Source organism: Arachis ipaensis, chromosome B6 (assembly GCF_059453495.1).
Source record: "Arachis ipaensis isolate K30076 ecotype BB chromosome B6, ASM5945349v1, whole genome shotgun sequence".
Classification (NCBI taxonomy): Eukaryota; Viridiplantae; Streptophyta; class Magnoliopsida; order Fabales; family Fabaceae; genus Arachis; species Arachis ipaensis.
In genome coordinates, this window is record NC_142441.1 from 82,905,713 (window position 1) to 82,923,884 (window position 18,172).

At 40.3% G+C, this 18,172-nt stretch overlaps 1 protein-coding gene and 2 non-coding genes across 3 annotated transcripts; 2 read left to right on the top strand and 1 right to left on the bottom strand.

The window, feature by feature from the left end:
* Nucleotides 1–1,437: 1,437 nt before the first annotated feature.
* Nucleotides 1,438–16,677, bottom strand: LOC148561544 (uncharacterized). Its single transcript, XM_088490768.1, has 3 exons — nt 15,926–16,677; nt 14,310–15,308; nt 1,438–1,660 (listed from the first exon to the last, which is right to left on the bottom strand). The coding sequence occupies exons 1-3, from the start codon at nt 16,675–16,677 to the stop codon at nt 1,438–1,440; spliced, it is 1,974 nt and encodes a 657-aa protein (XP_088346894.1).
* LOC148561545 (small nucleolar RNA R71) lies at nt 10,103–10,206 on the top strand. Its single transcript, XR_015886489.1, has one exon. It is a non-coding gene; the product is annotated as a small nucleolar RNA R71 (small nucleolar RNA).
* LOC148561546 (small nucleolar RNA R71) lies at nt 16,196–16,302 on the top strand. Its single transcript, XR_015887239.1, has one exon. It is a non-coding gene; the product is annotated as a small nucleolar RNA R71 (small nucleolar RNA).
* Nucleotides 16,678–18,172: the final 1,495 nt, after the last annotated feature.

Below are 18,172 nucleotides of genomic sequence, written 5' to 3' on the forward strand. Positions count from 1 at the left end.
ACAAATACAGGACATAAAGAATCGTACAAATCAATGATCACAATAAAAAAAAGAGTATAATCACACACAAGAACAACATTATGGCTGAAAATTGCAACCATCTATTAAAGCTCAAATCTCACAAGGTATGTTGTTCTAGCTCTTTTCCATGTTCTACAAACAAAATACTCCAAGCAAGTTGGTAAACACAATTTTTCTTCAATTCAATCAATGGTATGCCCTTAGAAAAAGGTTTCATGGAAATTCCTTAGTGTTTCACCAACTTATTCGTTCTATCATACAACATGCAAATATTAACTACTAAATATCCTTAAATGATAAAAAAATATTTATAGCAAACCAAACAAGATACAATAGAAATAAAACTACTCAAAATGAAGAAAAAGTACTACAAGAAACATTACAAAGTGTCTTTAAGAGAGAAATTTTTACCCCCCTTGAAGTCATCGATCCTTCTCCACACTTAATTTGTGCACGGTCCTCCGTGCATGCTCATGATCTGGGAGGATGAAGAGGGGCCACCTTCAGCTGGTGAACTCAGGAGTGGGATGGTCAACTGCATCATGCTCTTCCCCAGCTAGCTTGGATGAAGCTCTAGGAATCAGGCCGGGGTCTCTCCCTTCCATCTTAGCTGCTATCCACTCAAAATGTTTGTGCTCCAAATGCTCCATGTGGTGGATATCATACAAAATATCTCGGAATAGATCCAGAAGAGGTCAGAGAAATGGTAAAGCAGTTGATGAAGTTTGTAGATTTGATGGTGGTACTATGGGTGTCTTCCTCCTGGAGGGGGTTGTGATTATTGATTTTTCCAAATCACCTCTCGGAATGAACTTGTTGCCTCTAGGAATCTGGAACATAATGTCCGTTGGTCGCCTCTCTACCCCGCTGCGTTTGCTAAACACATCACCATCGACAAAAATGGAATGTTGATATTCTTCTTCTCAATGAATTTCCAAATCGATTTGCGTAATAAAGGCAAAATGGCTATATGCTTCCCTTACATGATAGCCCAAAGTAGCAAATCAGTCCTAAATCTCACATGGGTAGTGTGGGTGCTCGGGATGATGTAGTCTGCCACAACCTAATGCCATATACGTGCTTCAGCATTCAAATCAGAGTATTCAATACTAGTGGGAACAGAATTCCTCCCTTTGCTATACTCCCAAGATGCACCAGGACGGCCAATTCTCTCAAGAATGGGGGTCAGAGATACTCTTCCTTCGAAGACATCCACTTTTATCTTATAGTATCCATCTTTCTCATGTGGAATGTGGGGGATGTTCAGGATAGCTTCTAGAGCTTGATTGGATGTATCCAACATCTTTCCTGGAGGAAGACTGACTTCGTTTCCCAAGCTTGGTAGTTCGCATAAAATTCCCGCACCATAGTTTCATTGACTTCAATGGGTTCTCGCTCGAGAAATTCCTAATGAAGCTAGGCGATCCTTTGGTGGATAGTCGCCTTGTATTGGCTTGGAACCTTCAGCAGCCGCTCCCAATGGATTGTACGCTTCTTAATAGCCTTGTATTGACAGTCGGCTCTTTGGTTAACCAAGGTATCTGGTCTATGACCCTGGCGATGCCACCAAATATCAGGAGGGCGAGTGGTAGCTTGCTCAACCGGCGAAGTAACCGGTGTCTTACCCTTCTTCCTTATCCTGAAAATATAAAGAAAAGAACTTCGAGATCGTAGGGCAACAATAAAGGAAAATCAATGAGGAAACACTAACAATTGTTAAAAGAGCTTATAGAAGTAGTGTGATTTACAAAAAACATGGTGTGTATATTTCAATATTGCGTGCGGTTGGAACACACACACCGGCTAGATATCATGGCAATCACACCCTTAAGGCAATTCACAGCTCAAAGATTCACGATTTAGTGCTCAAGTTGCAAATATAGAACAGAGAAATGCAAACAACTTCAAGCAAGCACCAAAAAGGGATTGTCAATTGTTCATCTTCAAAAAGTGGTAATCACACATACAATGTTCTTAATTGGAAGTCAAAAGATATTTGATCAAGACATCATTAAAAGTTAAACATTTGTGAAGTGGCTACTCGATTTAAATTCCAAGATGAACAATGAAACTTAGATTGCACCAACACAATGCATTTACAACCAAAATTTGACATCAACAAATAAGGAAATGCATTAGTGATTTCAATTTTCTACCATCAAAAGTCATAATAGAAGTTGCACTATTCATCCAATATGCCTTACAAGAGATAAATTGAACACATATGATGGCCAAGTGATGCGCATAAACGTGTTATGCTACGATTTAGGAAATTGCACGATCGGCAAAATTCCTTCCGGCAAGTGCACCGGTTATCGTCGTCAAGTAAAAACTCACAATAGAGTGAGGTCGAATCCCACAAGGATTGGTTGAGTGAGCAATTCGGATTAGAAGTGTGTTCTAGTTGAGCGGAATCAAGATTTGAGATGAGAATTGCGGAATGTAAAATTGGCGGGAAAAGTAAATGACAAGAAAATTAAATGGCTGAATCTTAAATTGCATGAATTAAAGAGCAGAATGTAAATTGCTGAAATTAAAAGGGAATGGGGATGATTGCAAGAATTGAATTGCAGAATGTAAAGAGAAAGTGGAAATCAGAAATGGGGAATTCATTGGGTTTAGGAGATATTGAAATCTCCGAATCAAAACATGTATATCTCTTCCTCAACCAATGCATTCATTGAATTACAATAGAGCTCCCTAACCCAATGAAAGGGGGTTTAGTGAGTCATAGCTCTGAATTCAATTACAAAGAAAAGGAAAACTAGCTAAAAGTGAAAGTCAAAGTCCCCCTCTAACTTAACTTCTATCCTATTTATACACTTTCTATATTGAGCTTCTGTTGTGCTTCTTGGGCTTTGAGGCCTCTCCTTGCTTTCCTTTTGCCTTGGGTTTATGATCCATAATCTTGATGAGGTTGTTGATCCAAATCCTGTAACATTTATTGAGCCAACTTAGTGATAATCAAATAATGACACATGTCTCAATAAATTGAGATTTCAAACTCATCAATCCTTCAGGCCCAATCCCATAAACCATGATATTCAATTGGGTTTCATACCAAAGTAAGTTTAAGTTAATAATTGTGCTCAAAGACTAACTTAAATCACAATATTTTTGGCCCAGAAACCTTTTTCAAGAGTGGCGTTTAAGTTGTAGTTTAAGCTTAAACTGCAACTTAAACGCCAGACACTTCCAGTGAGGCCTTTTGTAGAAGCACGTTTAAGCTTCAGTTAAGGTTAAACTGAAGCTTAAACGTGGAAATGGAAGAAGGTAGCCCTGGAGAGTCATGTAGTCGAACACGTTTAAGCTTCAGTTTAAGGTTAAACTGAAGCTTAAACGTGGAGATAGGAAGGGCAGCCCTGGAGGTCGAACACGTTTAACCTCCAGTTTGAGGTCAAACTGGAGGTTAAACGTGGAAAAGGGTGGAGGCATACTGGAGGTCGAACACGTTTAACCTCCAGTTTGAGGTCAAACTGGAGGTTAAACGTGGAAGCTTAGAATGGTGGCCCTGGAGGTGTCGAACACGTTTAACCTCCAGTTTGGGGTCAAACTGGAGGTTAAACGTGGAGATGGAGAGAGCAACCCTGGAGTAGGAAAGCTATCGAACACGTTTAAGCTCCAGTTTGAGTCAAACTGGAGCTTAAACGTGGAATGGCTCCCTGGTACTCTTCCTGGTTCTGGCGTTTAACCTCCAGTTTGAGGTCAAACTGGAGGTTAAACGTGGAACTCCTCCCTGGGTGGCATACTCATTCTGGCGTTTAACCTCCAGTTTGAGGTCAAACTGGAGGTTAAACGTGGAATGCTCCTTAAGTGAGGCTTTTCATTCTGGCGTTTAACCTCCAGTTTGAGGTCAAACTGGAGGTTAAACTTCAATCCCAGCATTTCTTATCCTTCATGATTTTGGCGTTTAAGCTCCAGTTTAGGCTTAAACTGGAACTTAAACTCCACATGTGATATTCAAGCTTCCTTTATTGATTTTGTTGCTTCCTTGCTTAGCCTCTTCTTCCCTGAAATCATCCAAACAATTGCATCAAAGTCTTGCAAAATTTCATGAGAAATCTTTCATTCATAGCATTTAAGTAATATAACTAAAACTCATGGAATTTGCATCAAAATCATATTGTTTGGATGGTTCATTACTTTGTTCTTCATTTAACCATTTTTGGTTACTTTAAGCTCAAGAAAATGCATAAAACAACTAAAACTAACAGAAAAATGCTAGTGAAACTAGCCTATGATGCCTTGGCATCACAACACCAAACTTAATACTTGCTTGTCCCTAAGCAAGTCCTGAGTTATTTGAGAAGAAAGTATGAAACAGAAAGCAATTACATTGGCTATATTAGCAAGCATTTGAAGTTCATCAGAAGGGTTTTATGCAGAAAGTTGCAGCATCACTTTTTCATACTTATCAGGTAGGATTATCACTTTTTCATTGCATCCATCAAAAATTGCTATGGCCTCTTGTTATTCTTATGTCTTTGGCACTTTTCTCTTCTTTGTTTTTCTTTTCTTTTTCTTAGAGCTTCTTTTGCTCCTTGTTTGCTTAGTGTCATGTGTTGCACAAGCCTTTGGCATTTTTCTTTTTCTTATCAGTGCACTACACATATCCACTTTAGGCATTTTAGTTCACATTTCTTCTTGAGACATTGGTGCCCAGCACCTCTTTGTGTGACTAAATGTTTTGTATTTAGGTTGCTCTTGATAATGGACTTTTGGTTGATAATCCCGGGTTAGTTAACCCAAGTTACCAAGTGTTGAAACACTCCTCAGAACCTATTCATCCAAGCATATCCTTAATACATAAACACCACAGGCATTTGTCTCAGAAGTTCAAACCATTGGTACCTAGCTTATTTTCTCAATTTTTTTTTTTTTGCTTTTTGGTTGCCTTTTTCCGTGGCTTTTTCTTTTTCTTTTTCTTTCTTTTTCATGGCCAAAGACATTTATTCATCAAGATCCATAGACAATGTTCACTTTCTACATAAAAAATAATAATTCTACACTCTAATTTTAGTGATCTGACTAAACAATCAAGCATGCATACCACCACTTAATTCTACTTGATTTGTCACTAATTTAGCCAAGTTACTTTTGTTCAAACTTTTTCTTTTATTTTTGGAAACAGAACAAGCATGGCACGCACTTGTTTAAGAAGGTGAAGTTATATCCAAACATCTAGGCATTCACTTTATTCAAAGCAATTAACAAACACACATACTAAAAAAAAACGACTCATAAAAAAAAAAACTCCACATAACACTTAAATGACTTATGATGAAAACACGTTCATAAAGACAATTCACCAATTATCATTTGATTATTAAGGAACGAGACCACCTCTTATTTATTGCTTGGTTCTTCTTAATTCTTGGGATCCTGCTTCTTCTTGCTTCCTGCCTCTTTTTGACCACTTGCGCTTCCTTTGTCTTTTCTTATGAGCTTTTTCCAGAATCCAGCCTTTTTCATCGTTTCTTCCACTCCTTTTTCAAGGATCATTGCCTTGTTTATTTCTCCTTCTTTCCTCCCTTTGAAATACTCATCATAAGCTGGGAATGCTGGGTCCATCTTGTGTAGATGTTCCCCTATGTAGTTAAGCTTGATTTGCGAACTGATGTTGTAATCAGCTTGGACTGAGTATCTTGCATTCTGTAAAGTGGTGGCTTCCTTGATTGCCAAGACATTGGCATCTTGGTGTTGGCATATGTGGCTGAAGGATTCCTGTAAGTGTAAATTTTGTTCCCTTTGCAGATCGAAGAATCTTGATTCAAAGTTCCTTTGCATATCCATCATTTTTAGATGAAAGTCCTCTTGTCTCTCCTGAGACCTCATGTATTGTTGAGACATTCCTTCCATGATTTCCTGCATTCTGCTCATATCCATGGGGTCTCTGGGAATTCGTTGTCTTCTTTCAGGAGTTGCTTGCTCTTCTTGCTCTTCTTCTCTATCTTCTCCTTCCTGTCTTTCTTGTTCTGCTTCTTGCTCGGCTTCCACTTGTTGCCCTTCTTCATTTCTTCTTCTTGTATGTCTTGGAGGAGTTGGGCCAAGAGTCATTCTGTGCGCAGTTATGGCCAGTCCAGGATATAGCCAATTAGGTCTTTCATCCTCAAGTGGTACTTGGGCATCGATGCATAGTCTAATGATAGTGCTAGGGAAGTGAAGCCAGGATTCAGGGTCACTTTTCTCACTAAACTCTTGTATCTGTTCAGCAATGAGTTTATGAACTTTGATCTCCCCTCCAACCATAATGCAATGTAGCAAGATGGCTCTTTTAGGGACTATTTCTGAAGAGTTTGCAGTGGGTAGGATGGATCTCCTAACTATTGCATACCACCCTTTAGCTTCAGGTGTTAGGTCTCCCCTTCTCAAGACTCTTGGAGCCCCTCTTGTTTTTCTCACCCATTCAGCTCTGATGGCACAAAGGTCTTCAGCAATAGTTGTATAGTCAGGTTCTCCTATCATCCTTTCTTCATAACTTGCTTGGCTGAAATGTATGTTTTTCAGGCCAAGAGTTTTCATGATTGCTTTGGGACTGAAGTCAACTTCCACCCCTCTCACATAGCTTTTGTATGTGGGGTTCTTGGTTTGATCCTCCCTTACTGCATTTGCATAAAACTCCTTCACCAAGTTGATGTTGATTCTAGTGATTGGCTTAGTTAGGAGCTCCCACTTCCTCTTTTTGATCTTTTCCCAAACACCTGGGAACTCATCCTTTTCAAGGTCAAAGGGGACCTCAGCTAGTACCGTTTTAGGTCTCATCCATTCGGCTTGAATCTCATGGAACACTGATCTGTATCTCCATGCATCGAATTCCCTGTTTTCCTCCATTGGTTGCTTGTCTTTTCTTCTTTTGTGGCTAGATGAAGCTGCCATTGATTCTTTAGTTTTGGTAAGTGACAAGCTAAAGTTGACAAGGTGATGCAAGAAGTGTTGTTGGAAGTGTGGTGAGGTTGTTTTCGGCAAGAGATAGTTATGCTATGATGAAGGAAAATGTGTATGGAGGAGAATTGGTGGTGTGGGACTCGTTCCCCAAGTGGTTCTTTATAGTGCCCATGAGTGAAAAATGGACGGCTAGGGTGGTTTGTGAAGGGTGGCTTGATGGTAAATATATGAATTATGGATAAGGACGATTTGCTTTTCATTTTCTTGGAAGTATTCTGGGTGCATTAGGTTGTACATGTAGCTTTCTTTTCTTGCAGAACTTCCATTTCCCATGTGTTATTTTCAAAGATTTGTGAATTTTCTTTTTGACCAAGCACGTACCTCCCTTTGTCTTTTTCCTCCATTTTTGTCTTTTCTTTTGTACCTGCACAAACAAACAAATTTGCTATCATTTTTCGGTCCATGTGAATCATGAATAGTATTTGCACATGTAAATCAATGCTTGTCTTTATGAGCTTATAGCCGTGACTTCTACATGTATGCACACTTATTATTTGGACACCAAACTTAGTGTTTGGTTAAGTCTCCTGATGACATGAAATCCATATTGGTTGTCCTTAATGAGTGTGCATAATTCTAATAAATCATAGTCACCTTGGCTCTTTGATTCTAAACAAAGTTACTACCCTAAGTAATTGAAACCAAAGTATTAAAACATGTGAATGGTATACTTGTCATGAATTTTGAAATCCAGAGGAACTTCTTGCTTTTCATAAACTGTGTTCAAAAAGAACACCAAACTTAATGTTTGGTTGTGCACCTTGAATGAAAGATGGAATTCAATTTGAGTAAGATTTGGGAGTGCCATCAGGCACACCAAACTTAGAGACCAATTGTAATTTACATGCAAGGTTTAGTGCACTTAATCAATGGTTGTCCTGAGGATTCAAGTTCATGCATAAGAAACCATGCTTTATTAGATGTAAAGCAAAGCACTAAAGATTAAGGATACTAAAAACATGGGTTGCCTCCCATGAAGCGCTTCTTTAACGTCACTAGCTTGACGGTTGTCCCTTGTTAGGGTGGATTGTAGTGCTTGACGTCATCTCCTCTCACTATGAAAACGTCCCCACTTGATTCATTCATGACCTCTAAATGTTCCATAGAAAGGACTTTCCTGATTGTGAACACTTGAGGGAGCTGAGAAGGAATGGTTTTGAGGCCAGGTGGGATTGGCAGATAATGACTTGATATCACGTTATCTCCCGGAGAAAAACCTTCAGTGGGAATTTTCTTGTTTCTCCATCCTCTTGGCAATCTCCCTATCACTCTTCCCTTTCTCTTGAGGATTTCTTCATTGACCTTTATGTCAGGAGGATCCTTCTGATCTGTTTCCACTGACTCTTGTGGCTCTAACTCTTGCAACTCTTGTTTGCCTTCCAATGACTGTTTTAGAGTCTCAGCTGCTGGATTACTTTCCTCCAAACACGGATGGCTACTATCATCTTTAGGCTTTTCAGGTTCTGGTTCAGGCTCAGATGCAGGTTTGAAGACTTTGAAAATGAGCTGTTCATCATGTATTCTCAGAATTAGCTCTCCTTGTTCTACATCTATGAGCGCTCTAGTAGTGGCTAGAAATGGTCTGCCCAGAATGATAGGGTGTAAGTAGCTTTCCTCCATGTCCACAATGACAAAGTCTGTGGGGAAATAATAATCTCCCACTTTCACCATCACATTTTCAACTACCCCTTCAGCTTGCTTCTGAGTTTTGTCAGCCAGTTGTATGATTACATCAGTGGATCTCACCTCATTCAGTTGTAGCCTCTTCATAAGAGTTAGAGGCATCACATTTATGCTAGCTCCTAGATCACAGAATCCTCTGTCAATTTTTGTTTCCCCTATGATGCAAGGGATATGAAAACTTCCTGGGTCCGTTTTCTTAGAGAATGTGTCCTTCTTGATGAGAGCACTGCATTCTTTGTTCATTGTTACTGTTTGTCCTCCCTTCAAAACTCTTTTTTTGCTTAACAATTCCTTTAAATACTTGATGTGTGTGGGCATTTGATGAAGAATCTCAAGAAAGGGACTATTGACATGAAGAGAGTTAAATGTCTCTAGAAACCTTGAGTAGGTTTTCCTTTTTTCACCTCCTCCTAACCTCTCAGGAAATGGTGCTTTTGGTTGGTATATTTCCATCATGCCTTTTTGCAGTTCCTTGGCTTGCTCAGTTCCACCTTCTTGCTTAACTTCTTCCACACCTTCCTTCAAGATTTCTGGTTCCTGCTCTGAGGGCCTGATTCCTTCTTCTTCTGAGACTTCCTTCATTATGGTGATGGCTTTGCATTCTTCCCATCTTACTCTCTTTTGTTCCCCTTTAGGATTCTTTTCTGTGTCACTAGGGAACACTGCAGTTGATTTGGGTGCCTGTTGAGATAGCTCTCCTACTTGAGATTCCATCCTTTTGAGTTTTTCACCATGGTTTCTTAAGGTAGTTCTCACATCATCCCTGAAGCTCTTCAATTCAATTATGTCTTGGCTCATGGTTGCCATAATTCCTTCTATCCGGTTTAATTGATCTTGAAATTGTTGGTTCGGATTAGGTTGGGTATGTTGATTATTCTGGCCATGATATGATGATTGGGGGTAAGTGTTTTGTGTGGCTTGGTATGATCTTTGGTTGGAGTTTTGGTATGTGGAATTGTTATGTTGGTGGTGGTTGTAAGGTTTGTGGTTTTGTGGTTGGGTTTGTTGGTTTCCCCACCTAAAGTTTGGGTGGTTTCTCCAGCCTGGGTTGTAAGTGTTGGAATGTGGATCATATGATTGCCTTTGTTGGTTTCCCACATAGTTAGCCTCATCCCAATCACCTCCTTCAATGCCTACTTCCTCTTGATCTTGTGTGTGTATTGCAGCCACTTGCTTTGTTTCTAATTGCCTGGTAAGCTCTGCTAGTTGCTTGGCAAACACCTTGTTTTGGGCTAGAATTGTATCAACCTGGTTCAGCTCCATGACTCCCTTAGTGTTGTGCCTTTCTGATGCATAGTAGTACTCATTCTCAGCCACTGTCTCGATCACTTCAATGGCTTCTTCCACAGTCTTTTTCCTGTTCAATGAACCTCCTGATGAATGGTCTACAGCCTTCCTTGATTCATAAGAGAGCCCATCATAGAAGATGTGCAGTTGCACCCAATCATGGAACATGTTTGGTGGGCATTTCCTTGTCAAGTCCTTGAATCTCTCCCATGCCTCGTAGAGAGTTTCACCATCTTGTTGTCTAAAAGTCTGAACCTCAGATCGAAGCCTATTGACCTTTTGTGGAGGGTAGAAACGTGCCAGAAACTTGCTTTCCACCTCATCCCATGTTGTTAGACTCCCCCTTGGGAATGATTCCAGCCACTTAGCTGCTTTGTCCCTAAGTGAAAATGGGAACAAAAGCAGTTTATAGGCATCTTCCTGGACTCCATTGGACTTCACAGTGTCACAAATTCTCAGGAATTTTGTGAGATGTTGGTTTGGGTCTTCATTAGCACTTCCTCCAAAGGAACAATGATTTTCCACAAGTGATATTAGCTGTGGCTTGAGCTCAAAATTGTTGGCCTGAATGGGTGGTTTCTGGATGCTACTACCACAATTCCCAGAGGTTGGGTTTATGTATGAACTAAGAACCCTCCTCTCAGGGATGGCATCGTTTCCATCAGCTCTCTCATGGTTGTGAACTTCTCTATCCATGTTGAGATCTAAAGCTTCCTCAAAATTGTCCTCAGATTCTCCTTCAGATTCCTCTTCTCCCACTACTCTCTTCCCTCTTGCTTCCCTTCTAAGTCTATGAAGGGTCCTCTCTGGTTCGGTATATGGAGGAGTTGATGTCTCTCCTCTCCTACCTGTCATACAAGAACACAGCTCAAACACAAACAAGTGAAATACTCTTGGTTAATGGAAGAGTATGGTTAGCTCAATTGAGGAATTAATTCAAACAGTTAGTGAGTCAGTGAGTTAGTTGCATGAATTTAAAGGCATAAAGAAGGAAAGCATGTAACCAAGTGCAGAAATTAAAATTCAACAAGTATCTAGAACAGAATTAACAAAGCAAGAGAAAATTGCTCAATCTAGTTAGCTTCCAATTTGAGAATTGTCAATCGAAAACCAATCCCCGGCAACGGCGCCATAAACTTGATGCGCATAAACGTGTTATGCTACGATTTAGGAAATTGCACGATCGGCAAAATTCCTTCCGGCAAGTGCACCGGTTATCGTCGTCAAGTAAAAACTCACAATAGAGTGAGGTCGAATCCCACAAGGATTGGTTGAGTGAGCAATTCGGATTAGAAGTGTGTTCTAGTTGAGCAGAATCAAGATTTGAGATGAGAATTGCGGAATGTAAAATTGGCGGGAAAAGTAAATGACAAGAAAATTAAATGGCTGAATCTTAAATTGCATGAATTAAAGAGCAGAATGTAAATTGCTGAAATTAAAAGGGAATGGGGATGATTGCAAGAATTGAATTGCAGAATGTAAAGAGAAAGTGGAAATCAGAAATGGGGAATTCATTGGGTTTAGGAGATATTGAAATCTCCGAATCAAAACATGTATATCTCTTCCTCAACCAATGCATTCATTGAATTACAATAGAGCTCCCTAACCCAATGAAAGGGGGTTTAGTGAGTCATAGCTCTGAATTCAATTACAAAGAAAAGGAAAACTAGCTAAAAGTGAAAGTCAAAGTCCCCCTCTAACTTAACTTCTATCCTATTTATACACTTTCTATATTGAGCTTCTGTTGTGCTTCTTGGGCTTTGAGGCCTCTCCTTGCTTTCCTTTTGCCTTGGGTTTATGATCCATAATCTTGATGAGGTTGTTGATCCAAATCCTGTAACATTTATTGAGCCAACTTAGTGATAATCAAATAATGACACATGTCTCAATAAATTGAGATTTCAAACTCATCAATCCTTCAGGCCCAATCCCATAAACCATGATATTCAATTGGGTTTCATACCAAAGTAAGTTTAAGTTAATAATTGTGCTCAAAGACTAACTTAAATCACAATATTTTTGGCCCAGAAACCTTTTTCAAGAGTGGCGTTTAAGTTGTAGTTTAAGCTTAAACTGCAACTTAAACGCCAGACACTTCCAGTGAGGCCTTTTGTAGAAGCACGTTTAAGCTTCAGTTAAGGTTAAACTGAAGCTTAAACGTGGAAATGGAAGAAGGTAGCCCTGGAGAGTCATGTAGTCGAACACGTTTAAGCTTCAGTTTAAGGTTAAACTGAAGCTTAAACGTGGAGATAGGAAGGGCAGCCCTGGAGGTCGAACACGTTTAACCTCCAGTTTGAGGTCAAACTGGAGGTTAAACGTGGAAAAGGGTGGAGGCATACTGGAGGTCGAACACGTTTAACCTCCAGTTTGAGGTCAAACTGGAGGTTAAACGTGGAAGCTTAGAATGGTGGCCCTGGAGGTGTCGAACACGTTTAACCTCCAGTTTGGGGTCAAACTGGAGGTTAAACGTGGAGATGGAGAGAGCAACCCTGGAGTAGGAAAGCTATCGAACACGTTTAAGCTCCAGTTTGAGTCAAACTGGAGCTTAAATGTGGAATGGCTCCCTGGTACTCTTCCTGGTTCTGGCGTTTAACCTCCAGTTTGAGGTCAAACTGGAGGTTAAACGTGGAACTCCTCCCTGGGTGGCATACTCATTCTGGCGTTTAACCTCCAGTTTGAGGTCAAACTGGAGGTTAAACGTGGAATGCTCCTTAAGTGAGGCTTTTCATTCTGGCGTTTAACCTCCAGTTTGAGGTCAAACTGGAGGTTAAACTTCAATCCCAGCATTTCTTATCCTTCATGATTTTGGCGTTTAAGCTCCAGTTTAGGCTTAAACTGGAACTTAAACTCCACATGTGATATTCAAGCTTCCTTTATTGATTTTGTTGCTTCCTTGCTTAGCCTCTTCTTCCCTGAAATCATCCAAACAATTGCATCAAAGTCTTGCAAAATTTCATGAGAAATCTTTCATTCATAGCATTTAAGTAATATAACTAAAACTCATGGAATTTGCATCAAAATCATATTGTTTGGATGGTTCATTACTTTGTTCTTCATTTAACCATTTTTGGTTACTTTAAGCTCAAGAAAATGCATAAAACAACTAAAACTAACAGAAAAATGCTAGTGAAACTAGCCTATGATGCCTTGGCATCACCAAGTCATATGAATCAAACAAAATGTTCATTGAGGCATTTTATCGAACATGTGGTATGCAATGTGCAAGTTCATCACAATTAAGCTCAAATATGTTCATAACCAACCTAACAATCAAGCAACAACACTTTGAAGTTGAAAGAGACAATAAAGAAAGCAACTAATGAAATCTAAGCAACATAAAAGAAATGAAAGTAAGTGCAAAAATATTAACATAAAAGAAAGAAAAAACAAGAACCTGAGATATAGAGGTTGAAAAGACAAGAACTAGGGAGGAATAGTAGAACTTGTTATAGCCACTGTAAAATCACGGCATTTGGGTTTGCTAGATAAAGAAGCACTAGAAGAGAGAACTCACCGGTGGTGAATAGAGAAAAGAGAAGGGAAAGAAAGAAAGAAAATATAATAGGAGTAAGAGAAATAGGAAGAGAGAGAGGGATCGCCGGCGGTGGGCTGACGGCAGCGGTGGCCGGCGGCAGGGACCGGCGGAGCTGAGCAGAGAAGAGAGAGAGCAGTGAAGAAAGAAAAGAAGAAAAGAGAGCTGCCTCTCAACAGGGCAGGTTGCACTGTTAATACCCAGAACGCGTCTTGTGCGCACGCACAGGGGCCAAAAATGGGGGAGGTTGTTCCCGCGCACAAGCCGTTCTCTCCCTCCCACCAGAGGGGTCTACAATTGGTGTGCGGGTGCACACATCTGTGCGGCCGCACAGATGAAGCAGAAAGGGAACGTGTGCGTACGCACACAGCCGTGCGCTCGCACAGATCAAAGAAAACTGGGCAGCGCGCACGCACAAGCTGTGCTGGCACTGCGACTAGAGGGCATGTCAAGATGTGTGTGGACCCACAGTTCCGTGCGGCCGCACAGGTGGCGAAAGACACAGTTTTGTGCGTACGCATAGGTTAGTGCGGACGCACAGATGCCCTGTTTCAGAAAATTCTTTTCTCTTCAAAACTAAGGTTCCTACCCTTAGCATATCAACATACCAACCCCAAATCATTCAAACAAGCACAATTTCATGGTCCACAAGTAATTTAACTTATTCAACTCAAAATCATCAAACCAAACCTAAACTAACCATTATATCACAAGAAAGCAAATAATTTAAAAGGCTATAAACAAGAAATAAAATTGGAACAAAGTTACCATGGTGCGGTGTCTCTCACCGAGCACTTTGGTTTAGAGTCCTAAGTTGGACTTGCATGGCTTCATTTGTCACTTGGAAACTTCACCAAGGAGGAAAATCTTCAACTCCTTGGCATTCTTGGGTTGAGTGTGATCCTTTGGATTTGACTTCTTGGCAACATCCTCTTTTTCTTGCTCCTTCCCATCCTCAATCACATGATCTTCAACGATGTCGCACCCAAAAATAGAATAGGCTTCAAGCACGGGTTTGTTGAACTCCTCCAAAGTGAACTTGACTAACTTGCCATCAAACTCAAAAGAATAGACTCCCGAATGTGCATCTAGCTTGAAACGTGCCGTCTTTAAGAATGGCCTTCCAAGGAGTATGGACGATGGCTTGTTAGAGTCTATGGGAGGGGTCTCCAAAATGTGAAAATCAACTGGAAAGAGCAATCCTTGAATATTAACTAGCACATTCTCTGCAATCCCAACAACTGACACAATACTTTTATCGGCTAGCACAATCCTCGCCCCGAACCTCTTTAGTGGTGATAAATTCAATCTTTCATAAATGGGGAGTGGCATAATGCTTACGCACGCCCCCAGATCATACATACAGTCCATGAATTTCATCCCTCCAATTAAGCAAGTGACCAAACATGGGCCGGGATCATTGTATTTTTCATGAAGTAAAAAAGAGATAGAATCATCTACTGGCTTTGTATTGAGGTTGCTAAGCTTGTCTTTTTGAGTGCAAACATCCTTAAGGTACTTGGCATACTTGGGCACTTGTTGAATTGCTTGGAAGAGGGGGACGGTGACTTCGACCTTCTTAAAAACTTCCACCATATTGGGGTCAAGTTCTTCTTGTTTCTTGGCCTTCTTGGCTAAGGTTAGGAATGGAATGGGCAAAGGCTCTTCAAGCAAGGACTTTCTCTTTGGCTCTTTGACCTTGGGTGGTTCTTCCTCACTTTTGTCAATACTTTCATTTTCATCCCTCGTCACCTCCACTTCATCTCCTACTTCTTCATTATTTGTCTCCTCACTCAACTTTGTAGGTATAGCAACAATCTTGTCCAGTTTAGTGCCGCTCCTAAAGGTAATGGCATTGATGCTACCCTTAGGGTTAGGAGGGTAAACTACTTGAGGTTGAAGCTTGTTGGGTGTTTTGTGCGGTTTGAGGAGGGAGAGTTAAATGGGAAAGGGCGTCGGCTATCGTAGCCATATATGTCTCTTGTTTCTTATGGAACTCCCGTTGCTCTTGCATGAAGGTGTGAATTGTGTCATTCATGTGAGGTTGATTGGATGGGAAGGATTGGTTAACTTGAGGAGGGCTAGGCCTACTATGGGGGTGTTGGTATTTCGCTTGAGGTTGAGATTGTGGGGGTTATTGGTATTGTGGTTGACCTTGGGGATATTGATGATAGTAGACTTGAGTGTTTTGGTTGGGTTGAGCTTGAGGAGCTTGATTCCACCTTTGATTTAAATTATCCTTCCATCCTTGGTTTTGATTGCCTCCATATGGGTAGGATCCTTGGTTGTAATTTGGTCTTTCCGGATAAGGGTTGGCTACCTCCAATGTAGTGTCCACTTGGAGTTGAAGGCACTCATCGTTGTAATGAGTGTTACAAGCACAAACACCACATATCCTTTACTTCAATCTGTGGAGGTTGAGGTGGAGCATTTATCAAAGCTTGAGGAATTTATTGCCCTTGGGTGATTTGTCGCAACAAGATTGTCATTTCACCGAGGGTCTTGGTCAAAGTAGCATCTCCGGAGGGAGAAACATCACTCAAAGCTTTCGGTTGTGGACTCCTTGCCCTTGAGTGTTGAGTGGGGTCTTCCAAGTCTGAGATAACTTCCCATGCTTCTGCAGCGGTCTTGTTTTTGGTCAATGAACCTCCACTCGCGGCATCTAGGAAAAGCTTGTCTTGGTGATGCATTCCTTGATAGAAATAACGGATAAGAACCAACTCATCAATCCTATGGTGAGGGCAAGCCTCTAGTAACTTCTTAAATCTCTCCCAGTATTCATACAAAGTCTCCCCATCTCGTTGCATAATACAAAAGATCTCTCTTCGTAACTTGTCTGTTTTCTGAGGAGGGTAGAACTTTTCCAAAAATTCTTTATGCAACAAGTCCCGATTGGATCTAACTTCACCCGGTTGAGTATAAAACCACTCCTTCGCTTTTCCCTCCAAAGAGAAAGGGAAAGCGAAGACCAACACTGCGGCTTCATCCGCCCCATGTCTTCTCGCAGTTGCACATGCAACTTGGAAATCCTTTAGATGCTTCAGAGGATCCTCCCCCGACAGTCCATTGTATTTGGGAAGCAAGTTTATCGTGCCGGACTTGAGCTCAAAATTTAGGTCTAAAACCGGATACAGAATTTGAAGCGATTGCAAGTCAAGATCAGGAGCTCCGGCCTCCTTCAAGGTGATTCTTCGAGGTGGATCCGCCATGACGGTGTCACCTGAGTCACTCAAAGAGAGTTCAGTACTCCCCACAGATGAATATAGATTCTCCTCGTTGATTGTAGATTGATAGTCATGGATGGGTGGTGATAGTGAATGGGAGGGTTCCTAAGGGGTTCCAATTCACTATCCACAAAAGCTAGCCGACGACGAGCTTGCCTTATATGAGTTAAAGTTCTTTCGATTTCCAGATCAAAAGTGGCCAAGCTCGGGTCTGGAAGCGACCGTGTCATTCAACTGAGAAGGCAATGAAAGCCATGCAATTATGAAAAGCAAAACAAAAATGTGCAAGTAAACAAGAACCACTTGACAATCAACGACAACTAAAACTTTCTAAAGAGAAAAGTAGTATCTACAATTAGTGCTAAGTAGCAAACGAAAAATCAAATATTTACACTATTCACGTATTTTCAACAACCAAAGTTGTAGCACTCATTGCACTTAAAGTGAACTCCCCAGCAACGGCACCAAAATTTGATAAGCGACGACCAATTCGCATATGGGATTAGGAACTCGATTATCCAAAACGGAATTAGCGTTGTAAGTATAGTCCTACCCCGACAAGTTGGCCGCCGATCAAATTGGAAATTCACAAGATGTGTCACAATTCAAAACTAATTCAAAATCGAGAGTACTTTAGAACAATGAGTGTGCAAATCCAGTTGTAGCGATCAAGGGATTGTCAATGAAGAAATGAACATATAAAGCAATAAAAGAACATGAAAAATTGTAATGATTGAACTAATGAAGAAATTAAAGAACCGACTATGTAATATAAACAAGTAAAGTATAAAAGAGATCAACATGGAAATGTATGAAAGATTAAAAGCATCAAAAAGAGTCTTGGCTTGGAGTAAGCTAAGGGTCCTTTTCTTGTTGGAACCACAACTATGACAATTATGATGGACTAATCTCACTTGATCAACCCTCACATTGAAAGGTAAGTTAAATGAGCATAAGTATTCCCAACCCACAAATCCTAAATTGTTTGCTAATTAGCGTTCGTGGGAACAAGAACAATTAACAATCCATGAAGTGAAACTAAATGTCGGACATTCCAACTCTAGAAACCCAATTGCTCACTTTACCCTAGCCAAGAACAAAAAATTTAGCCTAAAACCATGTTTGACATTTTGTCAAATACATGGTGGGCAAAAACATTAAACATGGAGAAAATGAGAAAAGGCTTGAAACTAAAAGCAACAATTGATTTCAATCAACAAGAATAACACACGAAAGCATGAAACAAACATCAAACATCAAATTCATCAACAAGTAATTAAAAGTGCAAGAGAGAAGCAAAATTGAACTATAACATGAATTAGAAGAAAGGGTAATGACAATGTAACTATAAAGAGTAATAACAAGAGAATACTTACAATGAAAGCTAGCAAAATCCAAGATAAAAAATGGAAATGGCACTTGAATGTAAAACGCTAATATAAACCCTAATAGAGATGATGAAAAACTTAGAGAGAAACAA